At 40.1% G+C, this 26,238-nt stretch overlaps 1 protein-coding gene across 1 annotated transcript in view; it reads left to right on the top strand.

Moving 5' to 3' along the window:
* Nucleotides 1-26,238, top strand: part of GALNT11 (polypeptide N-acetylgalactosaminyltransferase 11) — a 40,317-nt gene that overhangs the window by 12,727 nt on the left and 1,352 nt on the right. Inside the window, exons 3-11 of the mRNA XM_063126051.1 lie at nucleotides 2,255-2,378; nucleotides 7,933-8,099; nucleotides 8,880-9,005; nucleotides 13,368-13,617; nucleotides 14,808-14,925; nucleotides 16,153-16,305; nucleotides 18,152-18,370; nucleotides 22,798-22,902; nucleotides 25,136-25,273. Of these exons, the coding sequence (XP_062982121.1) occupies nucleotides 2,255-2,378; nucleotides 7,933-8,099; nucleotides 8,880-9,005; nucleotides 13,368-13,617; nucleotides 14,808-14,925; nucleotides 16,153-16,305; nucleotides 18,152-18,370; nucleotides 22,798-22,902; nucleotides 25,136-25,273 (1,400 nt within the window). The remainder of the gene's footprint in view (nucleotides 1-2,254; nucleotides 2,379-7,932; nucleotides 8,100-8,879; nucleotides 9,006-13,367; nucleotides 13,618-14,807; nucleotides 14,926-16,152; nucleotides 16,306-18,151; nucleotides 18,371-22,797; nucleotides 22,903-25,135; nucleotides 25,274-26,238) is intronic.

Genomic DNA, 26,238 nt, shown 5'->3' with positions numbered 1-26,238 from the left:
ACCACGTTAGAAAATGACATTGCTCTTGAAACTCAGTGGCTTCCCTGGATTAGTAAGTGCCAGAGATTTTTTTTAAAAAATTGCAGTTTATATTTTTAATGAAAAATTCAGACACAATTGAATTAGACCTGTTGCTTCAATAAAATATTAGAATTGGAGCCAGTTATTGTCTAGTGTAGGGATGTGCCAAGTATGCTAGGGCTGTTTGTCAACTGCAGATAATTACCATCTGATAAGGTAAATCTGTTTTATTTTTTTATGATCTGAAAACAAAACACTCAGCGTAGCAATGTTGCTTCTTCTGTTATGGGCGTCATTCTAATGACTTGGGGCTGTTGCTAGGCGTGAAATATGTTTGTCAGAATCCATCGGGACCTCGACCCCAGCTCTGAGGAGACTTCCTCTGTTGTGGAGAAGGGCCAAGTCTCAGGTGGCTTTTGGTACAGAGTGGGACTTTGAGGGACAAATGGCTTCTGAGAACCCACAGAATCTGCCAACGGAAGTACTTCACACAGCACATAGTTAAACTATGGAATTCGATACCACAAGAAGTAGTGACAGCTACCAACCTGGATGACTTTAAAATGGGATTAGACAAATTTATGAAGGATAAGGCTGTCAATGGCTACTAGTCCAGAAGACTGGCCTTGGATGAGTTGAAGAAGTCTGTTGGCTGTGACTTTTGGGAAGGTTGAGTTTATATGGCCCATGAACCACATGCAATTCCTCATGCAGTAAGGAGAAGAGAGATGGTATCTAGAGCAGAAAGGAAAGTTCAGAATCCTTTCCCTAGGTGTGTATTCTCTGTCTTTACAGAATAGAATTCTCTCTCTTTACAGAATAGAATACAGAATAGTTCAGTGGCAGAGCTCATGCTTCACACACAAAGTCCCAGGTTCAATCTCCCAGACAAGCCTCTGGAGAGCCACTAGCAATCAGAGTAGCCAGAGTTAAACAGAAAGTGATAAGACAATGTATAAGACAGTTTTGTATGTCTATTTCTCTTTAACTTATGGGTTCTGGTTAGCACCATGAGAATTTCAGCTTTCATTAAAGATTCTAATCATCTAGTTACAGGTTTGCAAATATGATTGAATAATAATAATAAAGGATTAGAATTTATTGTGTGATGTTTTCTAAACCTAAGTACTATGACTTTCCCTCCAAACTTATTTTTTCTTCATGTTCATAGTTAACATGACCCAATACTTACAGTTTTAACACGTGTCATGATAAATAATACAAATATCTGAATAATATAATAACACAAACTGCTTTTTTTCTGGCTTGTGGTATAATGCTAGAATGCTGTTGGTTATGAATGAGTTGTGCTTTTCTTCTTTGACCTATAATGAGTAATAGCTGCTAGCATTGTTGTCAAGAGTGATGTTCTATCTATCTATCAAGGGCTTTCCTGCACGATTGGAATACCAAGAAGCAGTGAGTGTAAAAATATACATACCAAGACATTCATTCATTTATTAACAGCAGCACATCTGCTTGTAAGTGTGGGAAATTGTCTGTATGGTTAAATGCACGTATTCAGTGAGGGTTAGAGAGGGGATGCAACAAACATTGAGAGATGGAGATTGTTTATGATGTACAGGAATTATAAGGTCCAAAATGAACTTATATATAGTCTAATATGATTTTCTTTTCTTCCTTTTTGGTAAATTTATTTCAGGATAGATGTTATAAAATGTCTTATTTCTATTTTGTAAATTTGTGGATTTATTTTGTAAATTTATAAACCTTTTAAAATAGAAATAAAAAGCAATTAAAGCATATATTATATGGGTATTCTGAATGAACACATTTGAGCACTACCATCCTCAAGATCTGATGCAGCTATGTAATTGGGTTCTACTTGTATTCATTGGGACCAGCCTTGCAAATTGCTTCAAACCTTTGTGTCTCCTTTAGTTGTCCACTTTCCTGCTCCCCACCTCTTTTCTTGTATACTTCCTCTATTCAAAACAGCAATATTCCAGCTCTCTCTTCTGGTTTTCGAAGACTGGGAAAGGAGAGCTGCAGTAGGGCCACACCACTACAACACTTACAGGTTTTGCTAGAGGTGCCTTAACTAGCATGGATCGGCACTTCTGACCAGCAATGATAGTTCTTGATTAGTCATTCCACTGGATCTGGAAACAAGTGCTGTAGAAGCAGTTCATACTGGAGATATATAATCAGTTGATCATTGGCAGGACATACCTAAGATGCAGTGAATTGATCATGGTGTATTCTCTTTCAGGTATGATTTTTAATGAACAAGACCAGGAAGTGAGAGACTTGGGCTATCAAAAGCATGCCTTCAATATGCTCATCAGTAACCGGCTGGGATATCATAGAGATGTGCCAGACACAAGAGATGCAAAGTAAGTTTCTACATGTTCTCCATAAAGTAAACGTTTTGTTTCAAGAGCCCCATGTTATTAAGCTAGCAAATTGGTGAACATTATGACAGGCAGGGTGAGGGTAGAGAGAGACCTGTATGTTTCAGGGACTCCTGGAGAGAGTGGCATAGCAGAGCTAATTCTGAATGAATCACTGAGAAGATCCTTTTAGGGAGTTTTCTGATTGCTTAGTTATAGTTATGCATAATGCAGGAGGCGAGTGTTGCCCTACTGCCTTTCAGGAAGTGACACCTAAGGGGGGATTTAAGCCCCATAAAATGGCTTAGTCTTGCAGTAAGGAAAGAGGAATATCAGAAGCTCTCTGCATGGCAATACCAAACATTTTATGCTACACTTGCTATACTTGTGTGTATAACTATTTTCTGTACCTGGGGCTTTTTGGATTACCTAGTTTCCTTTGTTTATATCAGCAACCTACCATAGGAGAGGCACAACATAGATCTCTGTACAGTTGCATTTTGGATTCCCTTAAAGTCCCTCTGAATAGATACTGAGTTATTTTGTGTCAGGAGTGGAGGGCATGCTATACACGTGGAGCAGCAGTACCTTGCATATAGTGCTTTATTTTTCTCTTAAGAGTGACCCATTAGGGAGGGGGCAGCTTTGCCACTTCCCCAGTGTTCTCCAGTTTGGTGTGAGGAAGGCATCCCGCAATGGGTTATCACCCAGGAAAAAGCAGGGACCATGTGAATAAAACTTTTGAGTATCCTATTGGTCCCAGGTTCCTCCTTGCCAGTTTGTTCCTGCTTTTTGCCCAGGACAGAGCTATCTTTTGTCTCCTCCTACTCAAAACTTCTAATGTCTTCAAACTCTTCAATTTAAATCTTTCTACCGCTTTAAATCTTCATCTCAATAATTTCTTACCCTTAAAAATATCTTCCTTATTTTTCTGCTCTGCCTTCTGTTTTCCTCATGGCCCCTCTGGCTGTGAAAAAGGCCTCACTGCAAGAAAGAACAAAACAATCACAATAGTTAGGAGACCATTGAAGGACAAAAGCCCTAGCATCCTCACTTCACAGCAGGAGAGCGATTTAGCAAACTGCGATTTTGCAGACTAGAGAGAAGAGGAAGCAAAATCACCAGACTGCAGGTATATACCACTTGCCGAATCTTGCCAGAGATCACAGGAGCCTCATTAGCAGCACCATCAGAGGAGGAGAAATCAGCTCAACAACAACCAGATGCTGAAACCTACAGAAGGATGAGATTGAGGGCACATTCTCCTCTCTCAATGGGAAGCTTCCCTCCAAATTGAGCAGGCGGCCATTTTGCATAACAGTTGCAATCCACACCGCCAAAATGAAACCTCACCTCCACAAACCCCTTCTACCTCCAGGCAAGGGAATAAGGAACACCACCCCTCCACTATTAAGGACATCTCTCAGTTAAATGACACAGTACTTTCCCAGCTAACAAAAGCTGTTCTGGATAATTTTAACTGATTACCTCATGGACAAACAAAGTTTTAAGAGCAGGAAGGATGATAAAGCGTAACAGCAATTCACACACCTCTGAATTTTCTTCCTCTCCTCCTCTAAACACTAGAAATAAAAATAAGAAAATTTAAGAAGTAAGAAGGATAAAACCAAAGTTAAAAATCCACAGCCAAGTCAATCTAATACTATTACTAGTACACATTCCTCTGCAGACTGAAGGGAAGATTCACAAGATTCTCCATAGTCACAGGCAGCAATATTAAAATACAAACTATTTTTACTGAGCATCTCACGCACAGTGATTCATCCGTGCATTCCCATCAGGGTCTCGCTTCAGATGGGGAGGAGAGGTGGTGGTCAGACATAAAAATGGCTGAGAAAAATTAATCTGATAGATTCTTTAACAAATATGATTTTTTTTTTGCCTTGATTGTCCAAAGCAATTGGTTCCCTAGCTATTAATTCTTCAAAAACAGAGAAAAAGCAATGGTTGTCCAGAGGAGCGGTGATGTTCATAAAACTCAAGCCCGTGACAAGAGAGGTACCTTTTCCTAGTTCTTTCAAAAAGATAATAAAGGAAGAGTGGAAATCACCCCTTCAAGGTAGGAAGAGTGCTAATACTGCTCAAAAACTTTCACATAACATTATGGAAGAACTTAAAGCACCCCTGGTAGATGCTGTAGTAGCAGCACTACTTTCAGGGGCTATAATGCCCAAAGATGGGGATGCCCCTCAAACATCAGGGGGAGAGAAAATGTGATACTGCATTAAAGAAAGCCCATGAAGCAGCAGCATTAGGACTACGAGCCTCAGGTGTCGCCTATTATTTTGCCAGGGCTTTCATTCTGTGGGTGGAAGCCATAATAAGTCATAAAGAACTAAATCAGGTGTCCTTACATAAGAGCCTAGGAAAGCAACCTAAGTTCTTTGCCTTCTTAGCTGATGTTACACAAGACATCCTTCAGTTTATTGCCCAGTCTATGGCAGTACCTTGGCACTCCATCTGGCTCAAGCACTGGAATCTAGATAATGCTTCTAGAGCAAATTTAGCTTCCATCCCCTTAGCAAGAGCACATCTGTTCGGAGAGAATGCCTTAAAAGAACGTATAGAAATCAAAAACAGGTCATGTCTTCTTCATCCAGAAGAGAAGATTTATAAAAACCATCACAAGAACTTCCACTTACTCCTACCAGAAGATCGACCTGTACTCTTTTCTTCTGAGCTATAGCCATGGACAGAACAGGCAAGAAGGATCCTGGGACCAATAGAATGCTCAAAAGTTTTAGTCACATGGTCCCTGCTTTATCCTGGGTGGTAGAGGGAAATAACCCATTGTGGGATGCCTTCCTCACATCAACCCAGAAGGAACCTACTTGGTAAGTACCAATGTTCCGATCTGGCTGCCGATTTGTTTTTCCCCCCATAGAATTTGAATCTTAGAGAATTTTCTCCTTTTTAACCCTGTTCTGGTTTCTATTTCTTAGTCATGCTACAATAGTAAAAAGGCAGACACTGGATGCTTTTAGAAAGATGGCTTCCTGGAAGAATAAACAAAAGGCATGGTGCAGTCACTCCACCTTTTCCTTGATAACAGATAAGACAGAAGAAGTGGTGAGAAAACAATGGGAGGGGCTTTAAATAGAAAATGGTATTGTCTAGGTTCCCCCCCGCCCAAATTCCATGAATGAGCAAGTGCGATTGCACAAAAAAATCCTCATCTGTAAGCACCTACACATGTTGTATTGTAGTGTTCCTTTAATTTGTCTTCCAGACTTCTACAGATTAAAGTCTCCCCAGAGTTATCGAATGAGCATATTTCCCCCCAGATAGGGAACTGATGGAAGTGTGAAAGGAAGAGAAGTAAGAAATTAAGAGTGTATCAGCAATAATATTTTAAAAAGAAACAATTAAGATATAATCTTATTCTGAAAACAATGTTCATGCTTTCATGTTGCTTTTAAAGGTATTTAACCAATTTTAGATTTGTGGCAAAAGATTGATAATGTAGAGCTGATATAGAATTGCTTGAAGATTCGATCTCTCCTTACAGATAGAAAAAGCCAACATTATCACAATCCAGGAAAAATTGAGCATTTTAATTCCCATTTATTTTAGTGGTGGGACTTAGGTATGTGCTTAAACTTTTTATTGAATTTAATGGGGCTTAAAGTGCTTAACTTTGGCTGGATTGTACCCTTCATATGTAGAGATCTTTATAATGTAAAAACTGATTATGGTGTTGCAGTCTATATAGAATTTATATCTTTTTTAAAAAAGGATGGACAAATAATTAGTTGCATTTCTCTCTCTGGTAAACTGTGTGTCAATGTTTTCATTTTAAGTTAAATATTAAAATTTGTGAATCACCAAGTAATGTATTGGCTATATACTAGGTCAAAAACCCAAGTCAGCTTGTGATCCTGTTGCAATGTGTAGGTTCAGAGCTTTTTCTTCAAAATGCCCCTTTTATTTCTTCAGAAGTCTGCTGGGATGGATGAATCTCAATTTTGCTTTTCCCCTCATTCAGATTTTATAAAATCCCATGTTCTTTCCATAATATTTATGTAGAAATTTGAAGAGTTGGTAAATTCTTATAAAAACAACAACAGCCAACAAAATTCTCATCTATCTGCGCCAACCAAATTCGATCGGAGAGAACCTATGGAAAGAGCTATGTTGTGTCCATCTGCCATGTGGCTTATTAAAGACAGGAGTCTGCTAGAAAAAGGAGATGACAACTCTAATTCATCACATAAATATGGTTGAATACATGGGGAATAGGAAATAGCATTTTCAGCCCTGTACCTGGATGGACAAATCTACCAGTTTTGCTTTCTCCCACATTCAGTTTGTTTTTAGCTTTCAAGTTCTTTCTGTTCTGTTTATAAAGCAATTTATGAATTTTATTAAGTTTTTATTCTAGAAAAGATCCAAACAAAATCCCCACCCATCCAAACTGTTCCTTTCTTTCACAACATTTTTAACTGAGAAGTGTCATGTTCAAGCCTAACTAGAAATCAGAGTCTCTAACTTGTCCCACAACCATTCTTCATATCACTACTTATTACATATCTTCAAATTAAGCCCTAGAATTGCAAGAGATTCTGGAGTTATACTGTAGCAAGCACTGCTTCCACAGGAGGTCAATAAAAATGGAAAATGGTAATGGAAAAGGTTAAATATGAGGGAGAGTGTGAAACAGGGAAAATATTGAGTGAAATGGGGTGGGGAAGAAGAATTTGGGTCTTAGAAGGATGTATAAGAAGACAGGAAAAATAATGGAGAAATTCTAAATAACAGTGAAGTGAGGAAGGAGATAGTTAAAATGGGGGGAATTGTTAGGCTCAGTAGTGGAGCACATGCTGTGCATGCAGAAGGTCCCTGATTCAATTCTTGGCATTTCCAAGGAGAACTAGGAAAGACCCATGTCTGAGACCCTCCCAAGCTACTGCCGTTTGATGTACAACACTGAGCTAAATGGAAGAGTGTTCTGACTTGGTATAAGAAGGGTGCCATAATTGGAAAGGGATGAGGATCAAGGAAGTATGAGATGAAAAAAGGACTCTGAGTGGAAGGAGCAATGGAAGAAAAGAAAGAAAAATGAGAAAAATACAGAGAATGTGGAATTTTGAAGAAATTGTCAATGGAGGCATTTGCGATTTTCTGGTTGTGTCCCAAAACTAAACTACCAATGAGCTTCCTGTTCTCATAATATTAAAAAAAAAAGGTTAATGGGATGAAATGGAATGTACAGCCAGAAATAACAGAAAAAGATTACATATCCAAGAGAATGTAAGATGAGCTGGGGACAGATCCTACAAACACACATGGCAGAAGGAGAAACCTGCATCCTGTCCTCATTTGCCAGACTCAGTTTTCCAGCTGCCTGTGATTTACTGGGGATGTGGATTTTTAAACCCTTGATTGTGTGAGTTTCTGTGGGAGTGGATGGGTGGACCATATAATATGCTTGTTACAAAAGGGATGGCACAGTTTCTAGTTTTGGTATTATCTGTGGTAGTTGTGAAGTATTAGCAGCATATGTTACAATCTGTGCTTTTTCTCTTTTCTTCTTCAGGTGTAAGGAAAAAACCTACCCTCCTGATTTACCCTATGCTAGTATTATAATTTGCTTCTATAATGAAGCGTTCTCTGCCTTGCTTCGGACAGTGCATAGTGTTCTGGACCGCACACCATCATATCTTCTCCATGAAATTATCTTAGTGGACGACAGTAGTGAGTTAGGTGGGAGACTCTTGCATTTTATGTTAGTTTTTGTGCAGGCACGTGCTCTAGGGAGATGTGGATTCGAATAAGTGTTTTGCCATGGACTCTGTGGTTCCACTTGGGAAATCACCATGTCTTAGCTTTGTGAATAAACAGGAACCATAGTGAACTATTTCATAGGCAAGGTTGTTGTGCAGATGAATGACACTAGTGGTTGGGGGAAATATCAGGCTCTGGAAGAACCTTAAAAATTCACAGACCTCCTGTGAGCAGCCCACTTTTATACATGTGTAAAAATCACTGTCAAAGGTGTTTAAAGCCTACTCACATGCAAATAATAGGGAAGGGCTGCTGTCTCCCTGTCTTACTTGGGAGCTTCCCAGAGGCATTTCACTGGTTGCTTCTAAAACCAGAATTCTGGACTAATTTGACCTTGTTCTGATTGAACAGAGCAGTTCTTGTATTCTTAGCCATATCCTGAAGAACATCCCCATCTCATTAAACTATTAATTAAAGGATATTCAGTGAAGCAGTGAGTAGGTTTTTCTTCTCCCCCACATTGCTGGTTTTGCCCTGAATAAAGAAGTTCCCAAACTCTTAAGTCCTCAAAGAGGTCTGCCAGTTGAATTAGGTCAGACATCCCATAACTTCCTACAATAAAATACTCTGACAAGGCTATCATCATGCCAGTTAGTTTCGTTCCTTTTGCTAAATCTTTTAAATAGAACTCATTTGAAAGTTCATTAGAAGCAGTTTGAGATTAACTGACTTCAGTTTCTTTCCTTTTTTTCATTTTAGCTGATCTGAAAGAAGACCTGGATGTTTATCTAACAAAAAACCTTCCAAACATTGTAAAACTAGTAAGAAATGAGAAGCGAGAAGGGCTCATTCGAGGGAGAATGATTGGAGCTTCCCATGCTACAGGTAATGTCCTCCTTCTCTATAAGCTGAAGTAATTCCTTTGCTTCTTCAGTGCTTCCAGAACAGATCACTTGTGACTTCAATTATGGATCAAGCAGCACATGTGGGCGGAGCATGCGCGCACACACAGAAGCAGCAAAACAAACATCCAGCTCAAATTACAAGTCATCTGCATCACCAACCTCCCATAGAAATATCATCCCAGATTCCATCAACTAGCAAAACAAAGATCCAGCCAAAGTTAAACAAAGTCAATAAGACCCAATCAAAATTCAGACACAACACTCACCGACCTATCCAGACAAAATTTCAAGTTGAATCGGCAATTAAAAGTTTAGCCATGACTAAGTAGGACTCTATGTGCTGATGTTCACTTTGGCAGTAGGAAGGCAAGGGGGTGGATCTCAAGAATACTGCAGAGCAAGGAAGGCAAGTGACGCAGTGTAGAGAAGCCCAGAGAGCACTCCAGAAATGCAGGAAGAAGATAGGAGCGTGCCAGAACACTTCCTTATAGTGCACCAAATGTTTTTAGCCCGGTTCTCTGGAGCAAAGGCAAGGAGCACAAAGAGGGGACACTGCAGGACAAGGGATGTTGCCTGGTAGGCCAGGCAGAGAGGCCAACTAGTGGGTTTCCCACAGCTACTTTAGAGCTAGGTGGCTGTGGACTTTATTATACAACCTGATTGTTTGTGAAGTGGGGACAATTGAGGAGAACTCTGGAACATGGTAGCTAGCCTACTCTTATCCTCTTTGAATTTGGGATCTCTTTTACTATCTGTGGTCATCCCACTGCTACTTGTGATGAGGAGAGCAGGAGAGCGATAGGGGGAAGCCTGAGACCTGCTCCTGATCTCAAGTGTGTTAAAGGTGCAAAGTAATGTCAGAATAGGCCATAGGGTGCAGGGTGTAGGCTTGTCCTTCCCCCAAAGGAGACTTATCTACCCCTATCTCATTACATACAAGTCGGTAAGTGCAGATAAAATTCTATCATTATGCCCACTACAACAGACCTCTTATTATTGCAGTTTACAAATACCCTCATGTGTAGATACCAGGTTATTTCACCAGAGGGATTTGTTGTGGCTACAACAGTTAATTGGGTTACAATATTATTTGACAATCTGTGTAATCAGCCTGCATTGTGCATTAACATACATCAGTGATAATCAGGAAAGCTTGTATTATAACTTGTAATGATGGTATAAGCTCCTCCTAATTAATGTGTGTTAATCATCTACATTAAGGTAATATGATTTCATTGAAGTTCCCAGCATTCAGCAGCACTTGTTCAGCTTTACAATACATTGAAATGACAACAGTGCTGTTTGAGCTCAATACTTCAGCATGAGAAGGAAAGGGAAGAGGTAGGAAAATGGGCATAATTGAAACATAGAACTACCTTTTTAGAATGGAATTTCTTGATTCTCAGGTTTCTGGAAGAACATTGGTTTTCATTTCCAAAATCCTCTAAGTTACATGGTTTTTTTAAACTCATAGTTTCTTCTCTTTTACTGCTATTTATTTATTTATTTATTTATTACATTTTTATACCGCCCAATAGCCGAAGCTCTCTGGGCGGTTCACAAAAATTAAAACCACAGTAAAACACCCAACAGTTTAAAACACAATTACGAAATACAGTATAAAAAGCGCAACCAGGATAAAACCACACAGCAGAGTTGATATAAGATTAAAATACAGAGTTAAAACAGTAAAATTTAAATTTAAGTTAAAATTAAGTGTTAAAATACTGAGTGAATAAAAAGGTCTTCAGCTGGCGACGAAAGCAGTACAGTGTAGGCGCCAGGCTATACTCACGTCTCCCCTCTCCCAGCCTTGTATGTCATCCATAATAGGTTTTTCCTTCGTTTTATTTGCAACGCAACAGTAATAATAAACAAACAAAGCAAAAAATTAAAAGGGAAAAATTCATATCATGAAACGTATCAATATACAGTAGTCATTAACATCTCTCTTGATGTAGGGAAAAGAGAAAAAAGAAAAAAATGGGTTGAGGAGAATTAAAATTTCCATTTCAAATATATACATTAATATAAGCACTCCATATATCTAAAAAAAGCATCCATACGACTTTGATGGTTGGAGGAGATCCACTCAAACTTAGCAAGAGCAATTAGATCTTAGTCCATTGAGTGTTTTTCCTTCCAGGTTTGGAGTATAAATCCCTGTGCGACTTGTAAAGGCTCTCTGTATCTACCTTTGTTGTCTGACTGTTAATCCCCACATCACAGGGATGTAATTTAAAAGTGCACGTACACCCGCTATTATCACAGATTTTTCAAGAACAAAATTTATACGAGTAATGATTTCCAATCACTACAGGACATGCCCACATCATATGCCTCAGTGAGGCTTGTCCTCCTTGCATTGCCAGCATCCATAATCCATAATAGTTATAGGTTACATTGTTAATTCTGTGTTTTTCCCCTTGTGAACTGCTCTGAAAGCATTTCTGCTGAAGATTGTGGGATAGAAATCTAATTAGTAATGCTCTGTGTAATCCCCCTTCTATTCCCAATTTCCAAACTGCCATATAATTAACGAAATATGCTTTACAATAATTAGTTCAGTATAGTACAACATTTCACATTGGAAAACAACAACAACAACTAGCAGCTCACTAGAGATAGCATATTAGTACCCAGATGTCTGCTGCAACAAAGGCTTCCCCCCCCCCCGCAATATACTGTAAATTGCATGTGATTTCCACCAAGGTTCATGGTCTATAACAGTCTTTTAAAATAAAGTGCTTGGCTTTTCATTGGGTGGCCTTGTTCATAACAGAAGCACATCAGCTTCTGATGTGCCACATATTTGCATGTTTTGTTGTAAGAACTTATCTTATTTATTCATTTAAAATATTTCTTTCCCACCTTTCAGGGCAGACCCCCTCGCAACAATAAAACTGACATAAAAAACAATGCAGTAATAAAAACAGTCAAAACAGCAACAGCAGCAAGCATTCTAAAACAACAACAAACACCAGCATAAAAGCAAACATCTACAGCACACAATTGTAGCAACATCCCAGTTTGATAAAATATAATCAGGGGAAGGCCAGAGTAAAGTAGTAAGTTTTCAGGGGTTTCCTAAAAGCCAGCAATGATGGGGTCTGGGGAGCCCTGTTAGCAACTTATTCCAGAGGTGTGTTGCCACAGTGGAAAAGACCCTCTCTAGTGTAGTCACCCACCTTATAGGTGGGCAAATGAGAAGGGTCTCTCTTGCTGATTGTAAAGTGCAAGCAGGCTAATATGGGTAAAGGTGGTCCTTCAAGTAATTGGCTCCAAACTGTTTATGGCCTTAAAAGTCAAAATCAGCACTTTAAATTGGGCTCCGAAACACACTACTGACTAGTACGGCTTATGCAATATAGGCATTGTATGATCTAATTGGCTTGCCCCCACCAACACTTGGGTGGCTGCATTCTGCACCATTAATATGGTTAAAATTGGGGAGCTGCACACACAAATGTTTACCATGAGGAGCTGTGTGGGCATCTGGAAAATCTAAAAATCTTGAGATAAAAGCTGTATAAAATTTATAAATAAGTATGTTCTGCAATGTAATATTTTTAAGATGATAAAGGTTACTTGGGACAGGTGAAAAGGTTACTTCTAAATGAGCTAGTAACCCCACTACTATAATATTGATAGTGTATTAAGGGGAAAGTTTTATTATTTTACAGTGTTCACTGGGACTAATCCCTGCAGGAATCGGGTACTACCAAGCCAGTCATCAGCAGCTACGTCACTGCAATGGTCAGGCAGTAGAAGGAAGGGGGAAAAGAAGGAAGTGGGATCATAGAATCATAGAATAGTGAGTTGGAAGGGGTCTATAAGGCTATCGTGTCCAACCCCCCCTGCTCAATCTACCTTAACAATCTACCTTAACAGGAATCTACCTTAAAGCATACCTGACAGATGGCTGTCCAGCTGTATCTTGAACGCCTCTAGTGTGGGAGAGCCCACAACCTCACCAGGCAACTGATTCCATTGTTGTACTGATGTAACAGTCAGGAAGTTTTTCCTGATGTCCAGCCGGAATCTGGCTTCCTGTAACTTGAGCCGATTATTCCATATCCTGCACTTTGGGATAATCGAGAAGAGATTCTGTGAGAGCCAGGTGACCAATCCCAATTCTAATAGCCCACATCAAAAGTTTCTGCTTATCTGCATAAATTCCTTGTTGCCTATGACTACCAGGGAAGTACTTTAATGCATGGGTCCCTCCAGAGCAAAAGGATCTCTTACCTTGTGAAAGTACAGAATTCTGAGATAATGATGCTCTCAGTGGGGTCTATGTATTCACTGGTGTTCTGTACCTAATGTGCTTCTATTTTCTCAGGGAAGGTGCTTGTGTTTTTGGATAGTCACTGTGAGGTGAATGAGCTGTGGCTGCAACCTTTGCTGACGCCCATCAAAGAATCACGCAAAACAGTGGTTTGCCCTGTCATCGATATAATCAGCGCTGACACACTTACCTACAGCTCTTCCCCAGTTGTCCGTGGAGGGTTCAACTGGGGCCTGCACTTTAAATGGGATCTTGTTCCTCTGTCAGAGTTGGAAAGCTCTGAGGGAGCCACTGCTCCAATCAAGTAAGATTTCTACTGTGTAGTGAGAGACTTTCTGTTGATTATAAGTACTGTATGATAAAGAACAACTCTATTTTATTTAAAATTGGGAAGCGAGAACAGATTGCATTGAGGATAAGTGAGATAAATACTTAATAAATATGTGGTGTGAAATAGTGCTGAACATTTATCTTTGTAGATGGGTTTTTAAACTGAAAAGAAGAATGGAGAGAAGGCAAGGCCAATAGGTGCAATACGGTGTATTAGCAAATATCCACATTCTTCCTTTGGAAGAACTGCTCAACATCTAACTAATAACTGAAGAGTTCAAACCATTTTTAATTATATTATAAAATTAAAAATAAATATTTACAACACGCTACCCCACCCGTAGAACTCTGGTCTGATTCCATTTCTAGCAAATCTGTTAACAGATATCCTTATTTAATATTTAACAAGTGTGGCTAGTCATAAAACCCATTCTATCCAGGTTTGCCTGATGTTTAATTTTATAGCCTGTCCTAGGAACACCAGATAGGTTACAGTTATGCAGAGATGAAGTGATCCTTTAGGTTACAGTTATGCAGAGATGAAGTGATCCTCGTCCTTAAAGCCTTGCAGAAAAGCTTAAGTGATATGCAGTAGGTGAGTGAAAGATGATCTTCAGAGCATTTGTGGATAAAGTCGCGAAGATCAGTTCTGTCGCTCACTTCATTCGTTAAATTTATGTGACTGCAAGGGGACTTCAGGGCGGCTCACAACAATAAAACAATACACATTTCATAGCTTAAAAGAATATAAACAATTATGGACTGAAAGAACCAAATAACACAATTGGAGATCCAGGAACACACACACAAAATCCTCCTTTAAAGGAAGTTATTTACCAGTCTTCTGAAGGTCTGGCAGGAGCTTGCCTAGCAAACCCCTCTAGGAAACAAGTTCCACAGCATAGATACCACCACTGTGAAAGCCCTGCTCCTTGTCAGCATCTTTCTTGAAACAGTAGGGGAAGGTCTCTGGAACAGTGTTTTTCCTGATGATCTTGGGGAAAATATAGGAGAAAGTTTCTATTCCTATTCTTTTAACCTTATTTTTAAATACCCCCTTGACCTAGATAATACTCTTTCCTTCCTTCTGTTGTTGGAGTTCCACGCATCCTTCAAACTAATTGAAAAGGCATGGTTTTGAGAAGAGTTCTCATTTTCTTGTAGGTCACCTACAATGGCAGGAGGCTTATTTGCTATGGACAGAGAATATTTCAATCAACTTGGACAATACGATAGTGGCATGGACATCTGGGGAGGGGAAAACCTGGAAATATCATTCCGGGTATGTATAGGTTGTTGTTGTTGTTGTTGTTGTTTTGCAGTGACAGTCCTCTCTTCTTGGACAACTTGAAGTAGGACACTGTTTATCTATCTTTGCAAAGCAGTATGAACTCTATTTTTGCTACTTAAGACTTATTCTATTGTTGCTTCTGAGTTTAAAATTGTGTAATTTGATGACTATAAATAACATTGCAGAACTAAGGTTTGACCTGCAAAAAACTCTCTGAAGGTCAAATGTTATTCCAATCAGTACATGTTTTGAGAAGAGATTGCAGTGGACTGTCACTAAAACTATCTAAGGGTTGTGAGAATGAGTTAAATGGTCTTTACCAAAAAAGCTGAAAATATGGTCAGGAAACCACACAATTTAATAAAGAACTTGGGGATGTTACATTCTTGTGGTTCTTGTTGCAAACAGACATGGTTTGAATTTAAATGGTCCCATTAAATTTCACTTCCCTGTCAATCTTATATATGTACTTGAAATGCATGGATTTGGGATTGCTTTATATCCCAGTGCAGATTCTAACAGCAACAGAAAAATGCAGGTAAAAACAACTTGTGAAATGAAGGCATATAATATCTGTTTTGCATAAATATGATTGCTTGTATTGGGGTGTATGGGGACACAAGGAAACATTTCTTGTAGATGATTAAATCTGGAACTATGTATCACCACAGTTGTGGGTTGCGGTGTGTACTGGGCGGCTTTTGAATATTTAAGCTGCTCCTGCAGCTTGATATGTTATCTGACCCCAGCTAGGGTGAGTTGTTGACATGGTTAACAAACCACTCCAAACCCCATGGACTGTTTTGGGGTTGTGGGTGGCTAAGTAAGGTAAGGTAAACTTGATCGTGTGAATTGACCCATTGTGTAATGTGACAATCACACCTTTGAGTTTCCTTGCTTCTGCTCCACCTCAACAGCTGCTGCTTGCAGAATGGGAAAACTAAGCCGAGGGCACTGGACTTTGAAGGTTGTCCTCTTCGTAAAGGGGATCATTCGGCTATTTAGAAAGATATAGATTCAACTATTGTAAGCCTATGCGGCAGGGTCTTGCTATTTACTGTTTTACTCTGTACAGCACCATGTACATTGATGGTGCTATATAAATAAATAAATAAATAAATAAATAAATAATAATAATAATAATAATAAATAGACCAACGCACTTGAGAAACTATACCTATATATAATATCACTTTTCCTAACTCTGTTTCTGAGCAGATCTGGATGTGTGGGGGCAAACTTCTCATCATCCCATGCTCCAGAGTAGGACACATCTTTCGCAAAAGGCGCCCTTATGGCTCGCCAGGTGGGCAGGACACCATGGCGCACAACTCTCTACGGCTAGCACATGTGTGGATGGATGAATATAAGGTAAGACTGCCATAACCGTGATGTACATGCTATAGCAGGTGGGGAGTGTATCTGGGGTGGATGGTCACAGCAAGTGGAGAAGCTCCTGAGATTGTGGCCACATTCTTGAGAATCTGCTGAGAGTTTCCTGGTAGAGGAAGTAGTAGCTGCTTTATCTTCTGCTTTCTTTAGGGTGTCAGTGCCTTCTGTTATGGGGCTTTGAGTTGGGATAAAAGTCTAGAAAATTGCACAGGTGCTGCAGGAGGGGAGAGTAATGTTAGGCCAGAGGCATAAGTGATAGAAACTAAGTACAAGCTATACTGAAAGGGAACTTAGTGGGGTGGGGTGGGGTTCCATGCTGATTTTCTCCTGACTGCAACAGAAACTAAAATTCCTGTTAGATTACCTAGCTGCTATGATGGCGATATAATCTTGGAGCAGAACTTCCTGTTATACCACTGAAACCAGCACCCTCCATTAGTCCAATAGTTTAAAAAAATACATGCAAACTTTAAAATGCTTACAGAAGAATTTTTTTGAGATAACGAGACTAAGATCAAATTTTTTTAAAAAAAGAAAAGTTGGGGTACCAGCTCAATGCAAAACAAATTTTTTTCAAGCTAGTATTATAGGATGGATGGAGGCAACCACTCAAGGTGCTGCAAGCCAGTTTCCTGTGGGTTACTGAAAAGGACTCATGTGGTTGTTGAGACCTCTTCCCAGGCTCAGAGAAGGAGAGGGGTCCAACCAAACTGAAAGTGACCCATTGTTATAGCAAGGCACTGTCAGTCCTGGCCCCCCAATGCCAGCAATAGCCAGTGTAAGTGGAAATAAATGGGCCGGGTGGGGGGAGGAGAAGAAGTGTAGCCACAATAAGGTTTTGGCTACCCAAAAACGTGCCCTAACTCTAGAAAAGTGGCCTCTACAACGCATCAGAGTAGCATATCCAGTCGGGTGTTTAATTTTGGTCCAAGATCCTGTCAAGGATCTTGCCCCTGTACCAATAATTGCCAAAAATGTATAACTAAATAAGGAACTGGGGGTGTGCACCCCAAACTAAGCATTGGACCATCCCATAGTGTTCTGTATGAGACAGCACAGAATCACATTTTGTCCATAGTTTTGGTTGCAAGAGATGGCCAAATGCTTTATTGTGCAATAAAAGGGTACAAAGACCATATTAAATTTAAATGTTTGAAAAGCTTTTTTTTTTAAAGGAAACTATTTGACCCCATAGATAATACAGTGCAAAGTGACTGTTACTCTTCAACCATTTCCAATTTCAACTGGAATCGCCAAATCCTGTTTTGTATTGAGTTCGACATTGCAACTTTTATACTGTTGTTTCTTATGCTTCTTGTCTAATTGTTCCCTCAAAATAATGTCTTTTGCAATTATTTAAAAGTTCAACCTTATTTTTATTAGAGTACACATTGCTGCTACTGCTTCTCCTCCCTTGGTAATATGCAGCAAAAGTGAACAGGACAAGATGATGTCACAACATGCGAGTTTCCCTTCCGTCGTGCCAGTTCATTGGCTGAAGGGCATTGGGGAAATTCAGAGTATGATGCCGCCTTGATTCCAGGGATGAGAGGAGGAGAAGATTTGGGGTACTTTTTTTTTTTTTTTTAGCAACAGCCATACATCTCTTAAAATACGTTTAGTTCTGACATCAGTAATTATTGGTTGGGGATGCATGAGAGTTTGAAGATGTAGCCTAGCATGTAAAAACTTCTTCAGTTTGAAATTCAGAGGAATCAGGGTTTTTTGGCCCCTGTGCTATGTACTAATTCTTATTTAAAAATACTTTCTAGAGTAATATACTTGTAATCATTGTTCTGAACTCCCTCACCTCTCTTCAACATAGGAGCAGTATTTTGCCCTACGACCAGAACTAAGGATGAGAAACTATGGAAATATTACTGACCGTGTAGAGTTGAGAAAAAAGCTGAATTGCAAATCATTTAAGTGGTACTTGGACAACATATATCCAGAGATGCAGATTTCTGGCCCCAACGCCAAAGTGCCACCACCAGTCTTTTTCAATAAAGGGCAAAAACGACCCAAAACACTGCAGCGTGGAAGGGTAAGATGTGATCCTAACATTTCAGATGCTCTAAAAAAAAATGTAGCCATTAAGATCATGAAAGCTGCAACTGAATTAAGAGACTAGATTATTACTTTGTAGTTGCCAAATGATGCAGCTTTAAAATTAGAGCTGCTTTGAAAATCTGCGTAGTGCACTACAGTTCTTGGATTGAAGATTCTATAATTAGTACTGTTATTTACTTTTTCTGTAGGTAAATGTAAATTTAATCTTCATCCTTTTGAATGTCCTTTACATTTGTAAGCACCACAGTCTATTCTCTGACCAAATGTTCCGTGGGGTGTTCTGACAAGGGATTCTTCCTCTGGATGGCTGTATGAAGGAAATGTTGCATTAGAATAAACAGTCACTTTTTCTTTTCTTTCTTTTCCTTTTTCAAGAAAGATCAGTGAGTTAGAGGTTGCAGGAAAGTTAGATTAGGCATAAAGAATTTTCCTGAAAAATCAGGTGGTTTTTTTTAAAAAAAGTTATAGAATGTGTGCCATGTGGACTGGCTTTACAGTGAAAGGAGACAAACAACCTTGCCTAAGATTTCCTTGCAAACCACCTTGCTTAAGGTTGATCACTGTACGATGCAACTAATCCTCCAAAGTTAGAATACTATCGTATTTTGCATTATTAAAATGTGCATTGGAGTATTCAAGTTCCATTCTTATCTCTGCTTAGCCTTGAGCCAGTATCTGGTAGTGGCCTTGGGCAGGTCACTGTATCTTAGGTTACTTTATCATCACATCCAGCCTTGTTCAGACCATACAACAAGTTTTTAAAACTCTGGGTTATTGCGAATTAAGCAGGAGTGAGCTGAACAGGTCGGGGACACTCCATCCTTGGTTTGTTTAGCGTGATGTCTGAACTGGGAATTCTCAGTTGTTGAGTGAGAAGGCAACCCAGAGCTGGAACCCAGGATTCTTGCTAAACATGATCATGCTAAACAAGGCAGGGATAGAGCATCTGTGGGATGTTTAGCCTAGTGGGAGTGGTTGGGCAATGGGAGGCTGCACACTTGCTCGTATGTTGTTCGCAACAAGCCTGGGTTCTGTGATGTCTGAATGTGGTCAAAGTGGCTGTGATGATGATTTATTACATTTATATACCGACCCATAGCTGAAGTTCTCTGGGCGGCTTACAAAGATTAAAACACAGAACATTTAAAAACAAATTATACAAAATTTTAAACCATAGAAAGCATAAAAACGATTACATACAATATCCATCTATTCTGGGTTAGTTAAAAACTCCACATATGCTGTTAACTGCCTGGGAGAAGAGAAGAGTTTTGACCTGGCACCGAAAAGAACAGTGTTGGTGCCAGGCGAGCCTTGTCAGGGTTAAACATAATACAAGTTCATTTTCTGACCGTTTTTATAATGAAACCTTAACAATTATGAAGGGTGCAGTCACCCACCCCTTGCTCTGATCACCTGCAGTTCTCCAACTCTGCTGCACCCTGGGTGATCTTTATGGAAGTTCTCAATTTTGTAGCCTTAAAGAGCCAATAGCTAAGCTTTGGAGAAAATTAGAAATGTCCATGCAGTTCTCCATAGTGCTGATGTACATCACTAAATGCATCTGGACTATGTTTTACCATTGCAATAGGAAGTGATTTTTTTCCGCTTCTGAAGGGATCAAATCTGTCAAGTTTCAGATGAATATGTGCAGGAGGTTTTATGCCATGACATTTTGGGTATCCCAAAGGGGATTCACTTATCCCCTTATGTTCCTTCCATTGTTCTGAAAACAACAGACAGAAGTGCTCATAAATAAGAAACCTGCAAAGTTCTTCTTTGTGGTCTCTGTGTATTATTCATATGGGCTCTGCGCCTGCGTGGAGTCTCAGTTTGGGAAACTTCTCTAGCTGAGGCATTTTAGGTGGGAACACTTTCCCCATCGCCTATTGCACATGTCCCAATGGGTTCCCAATTAATCCCTCAGTTCTCTTTTCTCCACCATTGTTACAACCTCGCTGGGAACTTCGATCTTCAATTTTAGAATCTTTGAGGTGTTTTTTCTCCAGTTTCTCAATCTTTTTTTATTTCTTAAGTAAACTCTTTCTTCATATTTTTGGTGTGATGATCTGCGATCGCCCAGAAGGGCGCGTGGTCCTCAGGACGTTGTTTAGAAAATGCTCCCGCCCAGTATTTGGGGTAATTTGTATTAAATTGGAACACATCCTAGAGGTGTCACCAGGCTAGAAGCTTGCAAAGTTTCAGAAACAAGCAGGCCTAGGAAGTTACGATGAATGAGAATGCATTTAAGGCCTTTTCACAGTCCCACCCTTGCCCTTTCCCCCAAAACAGTGACTGGAGGGACCCTGGTAAATTGTGCCCCATCATTAAAAGCTAGACCTATCACTCAACCACACTCCTTTCTTCATAATTAGCATTTAAATAAAACTAAAAGATGCTATTTGCAGGAAACATAAGGTCTGCTGGTCTTTGAAACACCAGTTAATAATGGACCTGTGCTCTGGAGTCACTTCTGTTCTGTTGGCTTTGGAGGAAAGCCTGCTTCATCTTGGGAAGCACTAGAACCAGATGGAAGCAGCCCAGTTCTGCTTGGGCTTCGTCCAAATTCTACACACATCCCAAATATTTAATATAGACCAGAGTAGCTCTTAGCAGTATTTCCCTAAAACAAATAATCTGAAAATCTGTATTACACAACTATAATGCCTCTTACTGGGCCAGCTTTTGTTAGAATCCAAATTAATGTAAGCTATTGAGCTTCTGAAAGACTCAAAACCTTGGCACACAAGAACTTTACCTTTTCCCTCTACTCAAGTGACCTGCCTTTCTTGAACCATTTGTCCTGTAAGATTGTCTGCTTGTTTAAACATTTCTTAAACTCTAGGAGGGTTTAATGACTAAGCCACAGAGTGGTCTTACTCAACTTCTGTTTATTTCAGTAAGGTTTATTGAGTAACCCTGGGTGAACCAAATTGAAATGGAGGGAGGCAGCATTTTATTTATTTGTAAAATTGTTTTTATCCTGGCGTTCACTACACCCAGCTCCTCCAACAGCAGAACTTCAGATTGTATCCTAAGACATCCTTAGAAGTGACAGTAGTATCTGTCCTTATAATACACATATTTAGGAAAACTCCCTGTACCTTGCTTTTTATCCTGAATAATAGTGAGGTCAAAAGTAGCATTTAACTTACTATCAGAAGTTGCCCCAGTTGAAATACAAGACTCAGATTACAAATATGTAACTGTCAAATGCATTAATGATACCTGTTGTTTGTACAGAGCAAAATTATGATGTGGGGATAAAATACTGTCAGCCCTCCACATGATTTGTACTTCAACTCCCATCAGGTCCAGCCAGCATGGCCAATGGACAGGAACACTCCAATGCTGGCATGCATAATGGGCACACTTTGGTCCAAGCTATTATGTGTATCAGCAGCCAACATCGCCTTTTAAATTGGAAAAGCTAGTTTGAGAGGGGGGTGATCAAGAATGGAGAAGCAGTGGGAAGAGAAAATGATTAACCTGGTCTCGGTCAGTGGAGGAGTGGAGCCAGCAGCAAAGATGAACTCCTCCAGCTTGAGAAGCCAGGGCCAATGAAGTTTCACTTCTGTACCTGTAGGAGAAAAAACCCTTCCGTCTTTGCTCTGCCTTTGCAGAGAAGAGCAGGATTCTCTGGCTATTTCCCGTTATATTTGGACGTAGGGTTTAAAAAAGAGAGAGAGAAGAAGAAGAAACAACGAGCGCTCCCTTTGCTCCTCTCCCCTTTCCTTCCTGTCAGTGATCTCTAGACAGGATTAACTTGGGGAATCTGTGGAATAAACCCATTGGGTGTCAAAGGGTATGTTTGGTTCCCTCCTCCCCCTTACTTTCTTTGAGCTTGTGGAGGACCTGGTGCTCGCTTCTGCCTTCTTGCTGCAGCTGCCGTGGCAGCAGCCAATCAGGAACAGCTGGAGTTCAGCTCGAAAAGAGAGTGCAGCCTAGCCTCTGCATTTCTGCTGGCTCTTGCTGCTGCCATGGCTTCAGTTCTCTCAAAATAGGAAATTGTGTTTTCCCACTCTCCAACTGGGAGCCACACAGTTCATCTCAGCTAGATAGGAACCTGGGGCGAAACCTCTCTCTCTCTCTCTCTGGTGTGCGACCAGCCCAGGTGAGCCTAGGCTGGATCGCTCAGTCTAGTGTCACTTTTCATTTCAAGTGTGTTTTTAGTATCAAAGAATAATGACACTTTGAGTGTTACAGAGTAAAATATTTCCTTGTCCTTGAAGGAAAGTATTTCCAGTCATTGAACTGGAGCATACTATCAGTACAGATATACTTCCCCCCAAATTCTTTCCCACTCCTTCCTGATGTTCCCCGCTATACTCCCCATTATCAAGATAGTGATTTAAAATTTACCTCTGTTGCTCTCCTTAATTGTGTGTGTTTTTCTTGCAGCTGCATCACCTTCAGACAAATAAATGTTTGGTTTCCCAAGGCCACCCAAGTCAGAAAGGCGGGCTTGTTGTTGTCAGAGAGTGTGACTACAATGATCAAAATCAGGCAAGTGGCCCTAAGCCAACACTTACTTACTTACTGCTTGCTCTCTGACATTTTCTAGTTCTGTAGTCTCCCCGTGCTGCTTTACTTTGCTCACGCACAGATTAAAACTAAATCTACTAACACAAAAGGTGTCTCTACTTTGACAACCTGTCATTCTGTGCTCTCATCTACATCTGAGTCGAGAGTGGGGAGTATTGCATTGCTGTGCTTTCACTCCTGCGTGGATGGTTGGCTCCCAAAAGTGGCATATGGGGCATATTGCTTGGACCCATGGGTTCCATAGTATGAGGTTCCAGAGATCACTTTTGTCCCCCATGCTACTTAACATTTTCATGAAACCATTGAGTGGAGTCATCAGGAATTTTGGAGTGTGTTATGAGAAGCGGCTCTGTTTCTCCTTTTGATCTTCCATCAGGTGAGTCTGTGGATGTGCTAAAAATTCAAATCTGTACCAGGTTGCAACAATAGATTGGATGAAGGCTAATAAACTGAAGCTCAATCCAGACAAGATTGAGATGCTGCTAGTGGTTATTATTCTGACTGGATAGAGGGTGCTGAACCTGTTCTGGATGTGGTTGCACTCCACCTTAAGGAGCAAGTTCATAGCTTGGGGGTTCTCCTTGAGCCCCCTTTGTCACTTGAGGCTCAGGTGGCCTCAGTGGCACAAGGCTGCATTCTACCAGCTTTGGCTGGTGGCCCAGCTACAAACCTACTTGGATAGGGCTAACCTGCCTTCAGTAGTCTATGCTCTGTTAACCTCCACATTAGAATACTGGCATCCAAAGGTGATCCACAAACAGAACCTATCAAAGCTCCTGGAAGTCATTCATTTCATGGAGCAGGAGAAAGAAGATGGATCAGAGGATAGTGGGCGTTCAGCGGTTGCTAGACTTCCTACAAGCAGGGTTGAAGTTAAGCCTCAAGCCTAATGTCACACATACAGCAAGACTTGGGTCTCAACCACATCTCAAACAATTCCTCAGAGGATCGTTTCTGATTAGTCTATCTAAAAGTCACACTTACTACTTGAATCTTTAATAATATATAGTGCATATCTTCATATTCTGGAAATATGCATACATTGGAGCTTTATCAGTTAATGATATGAATTCCTGACTCTTTGAAACATGAATTTGCCTATCAGTCTGTTGCTATAGGCTTTGTTCCTATCCTAGGGCAGCGGTTTCAACTATTACAGATTGCCACATTCTATTTCAACTTTTATTTATTTATTTATTTAAAGTATGCCATTTCTCAGGCGTTTCATATAATCAATTGAACAAGACGGTCCCTGCCCGCAGGCTTACAATCTAAAAAAGACGCAATACATAAAGAAAAAGGAATCGGGAGGGAAGATGGCATAAATGTAATCATTTTAGGAGGCTAGTGGAATGTCTCTGCTTCCTTCTTGTCTCTGTCAATTCATCCTGCTAGAAGTGGAAACAGGTCACAAAATACTTCCTTGTGCAGTTGGTGTGAGATAACCTTTTTTTCTTTCCCCAATGAATTAATTGCAGGTAGGAGCTCATACTCTATAAAACATACTGGAAAATGTTTGTAGCGTGGAAAGTACTTGCTTTCCTAGAAAGCAAAAGATAGTTTCCTATTAAAGGGTTGGATCCAGAATCTGCCTTCTGAGAGAGGAAGAGCTCTTCTTGTGGAAGATCTCTCAGCTCAATTTTGGGAGGACACTTCCTTCCCCCTCCCCCATACTACAACTCACCTCATTCGGCAGGGTCTCCTGACTCTCTGTATAGCCTTTTTTTGGGGTGCTGGAGGAGTTACTGTTGGAAGGAGGTGGTGGGGAAGTCCACTTCCATCTGTGCAATTGATCCAGCACATATCTGAATCCAACCCATGATAGATGTGTCTTCCTAACTAGGCCTCTCTAGCCACACATCAATTGGCATTTTGGGACAACCGAAACTCAACACAATTCATACAACTTCATTTTAACATATTTCTGGGTGCAATGGAATTCCTTATACAAGGAATTCCTTATATGTAGGAAATACATATCCCAAGTAAGTTCTATCCCTCTAAGGGAAAAACATAGCCGATAAAATGAGACAGGAAAGACGTCATGAAAAAGGAGTAGCCAAGACATTGCCATGCTAGGTGCCAATGTATATCACCTGATTTATGGCTTATGACAAGTTTCATCTTGTCAGATAACTGGATTTTGAGAGGTTAATATACAGGGGACTAAAATATACGCTGCCTCCACTCTTAGGTATGGCTTTACAACGAAGATCATGAACTGATCCTAAACAACCTCCTGTGCTTGGACGTGTCTGAAACTCACACATCTGATCCACCACGCCTTATGAAATGCCATGGATCAGGAGGATCTCAGCAATGGGTGTTTGGAGTGAGTTGTGAGCAATTTCAGTCCTCTGTGTACAATAGTTCTAACTCTGAAAATGGGTTATGGGCTAACAAATTCCATATTCATCGTTTTCAGTACAGGTGATAAAAGGATCGCTTTGATAATCTTAAGTTATTTGGTGAACTGTAGACTTGCTGTAGCAAGACCACATACTGAGCTCTGAGTATGCTATTGTTCACCTGGACCATTGTTACAGTTTACTTTCCAATAGGTATTCTTAAGATTGCACAGGTATGATGTTTTCGGTCTTATATCTTTAACATGGGAAGACATCCACCTAGTGGGATGCATCTGTGCAAAACATTCTGTCCAGATTCACAAAATCCTGGGTTCATGCCCCACATCTGTATTGACTGTGCCCCTGACAGTTTTGTGCAGTAGGAGATCATCTGAATAGTTTGTGTGGCCAGATCCTGATTTTTAAGTACATGCCAGCTTTGTACCATACTACTACCTACCAACTCGTAGAAGCCCTTACAATGATGCCATAAACCTCACCCTTCATTGAACCACCACCTGTCTGCATGGCCAAACAATCACATTTCCTCTTGGCTCCACACACAAAATTACTGTCGATATAGTCAGTCAACATCTGGGGACATGAAGCAGTAGTAGTTCTGCATGGTATTTTCACTCTAAAACCATCCCAGCAACAAAATAAAGTTTATGGGAGAGAGAAAAAAACTTCCTAAAATCATTTATTGGAGAATGGAAGGGCTTATAGATACAGTTCCAATAGTACGGAATAGTATTTTATTTTTTTACTCCAGTGTCTGGTTATTTTGAAATGAAAATCTGTTTTCAAAAATAAAAATACTTTTGATCAATATCCCATGAAGCACTCTCCCTGGAGTTAGCTTCAAGTGATTGCTAACCTTGTTCTATCTTTGAATGCAGTAGAAGTTCATTGAAACCTTCCCAAAGCTCACCATCCTGGAAAACAGACC

Source organism: Elgaria multicarinata, chromosome 1 (genome assembly GCF_023053635.1).
Source record: "Elgaria multicarinata webbii isolate HBS135686 ecotype San Diego chromosome 1, rElgMul1.1.pri, whole genome shotgun sequence".
Lineage (NCBI taxonomy): Eukaryota > Metazoa > Chordata > Lepidosauria > Squamata > Anguidae > Elgaria > Elgaria multicarinata.
Note: the sequence above shows the minus strand (reverse complement) of the source record. Positions and strands in the feature narration are given on the sequence as shown.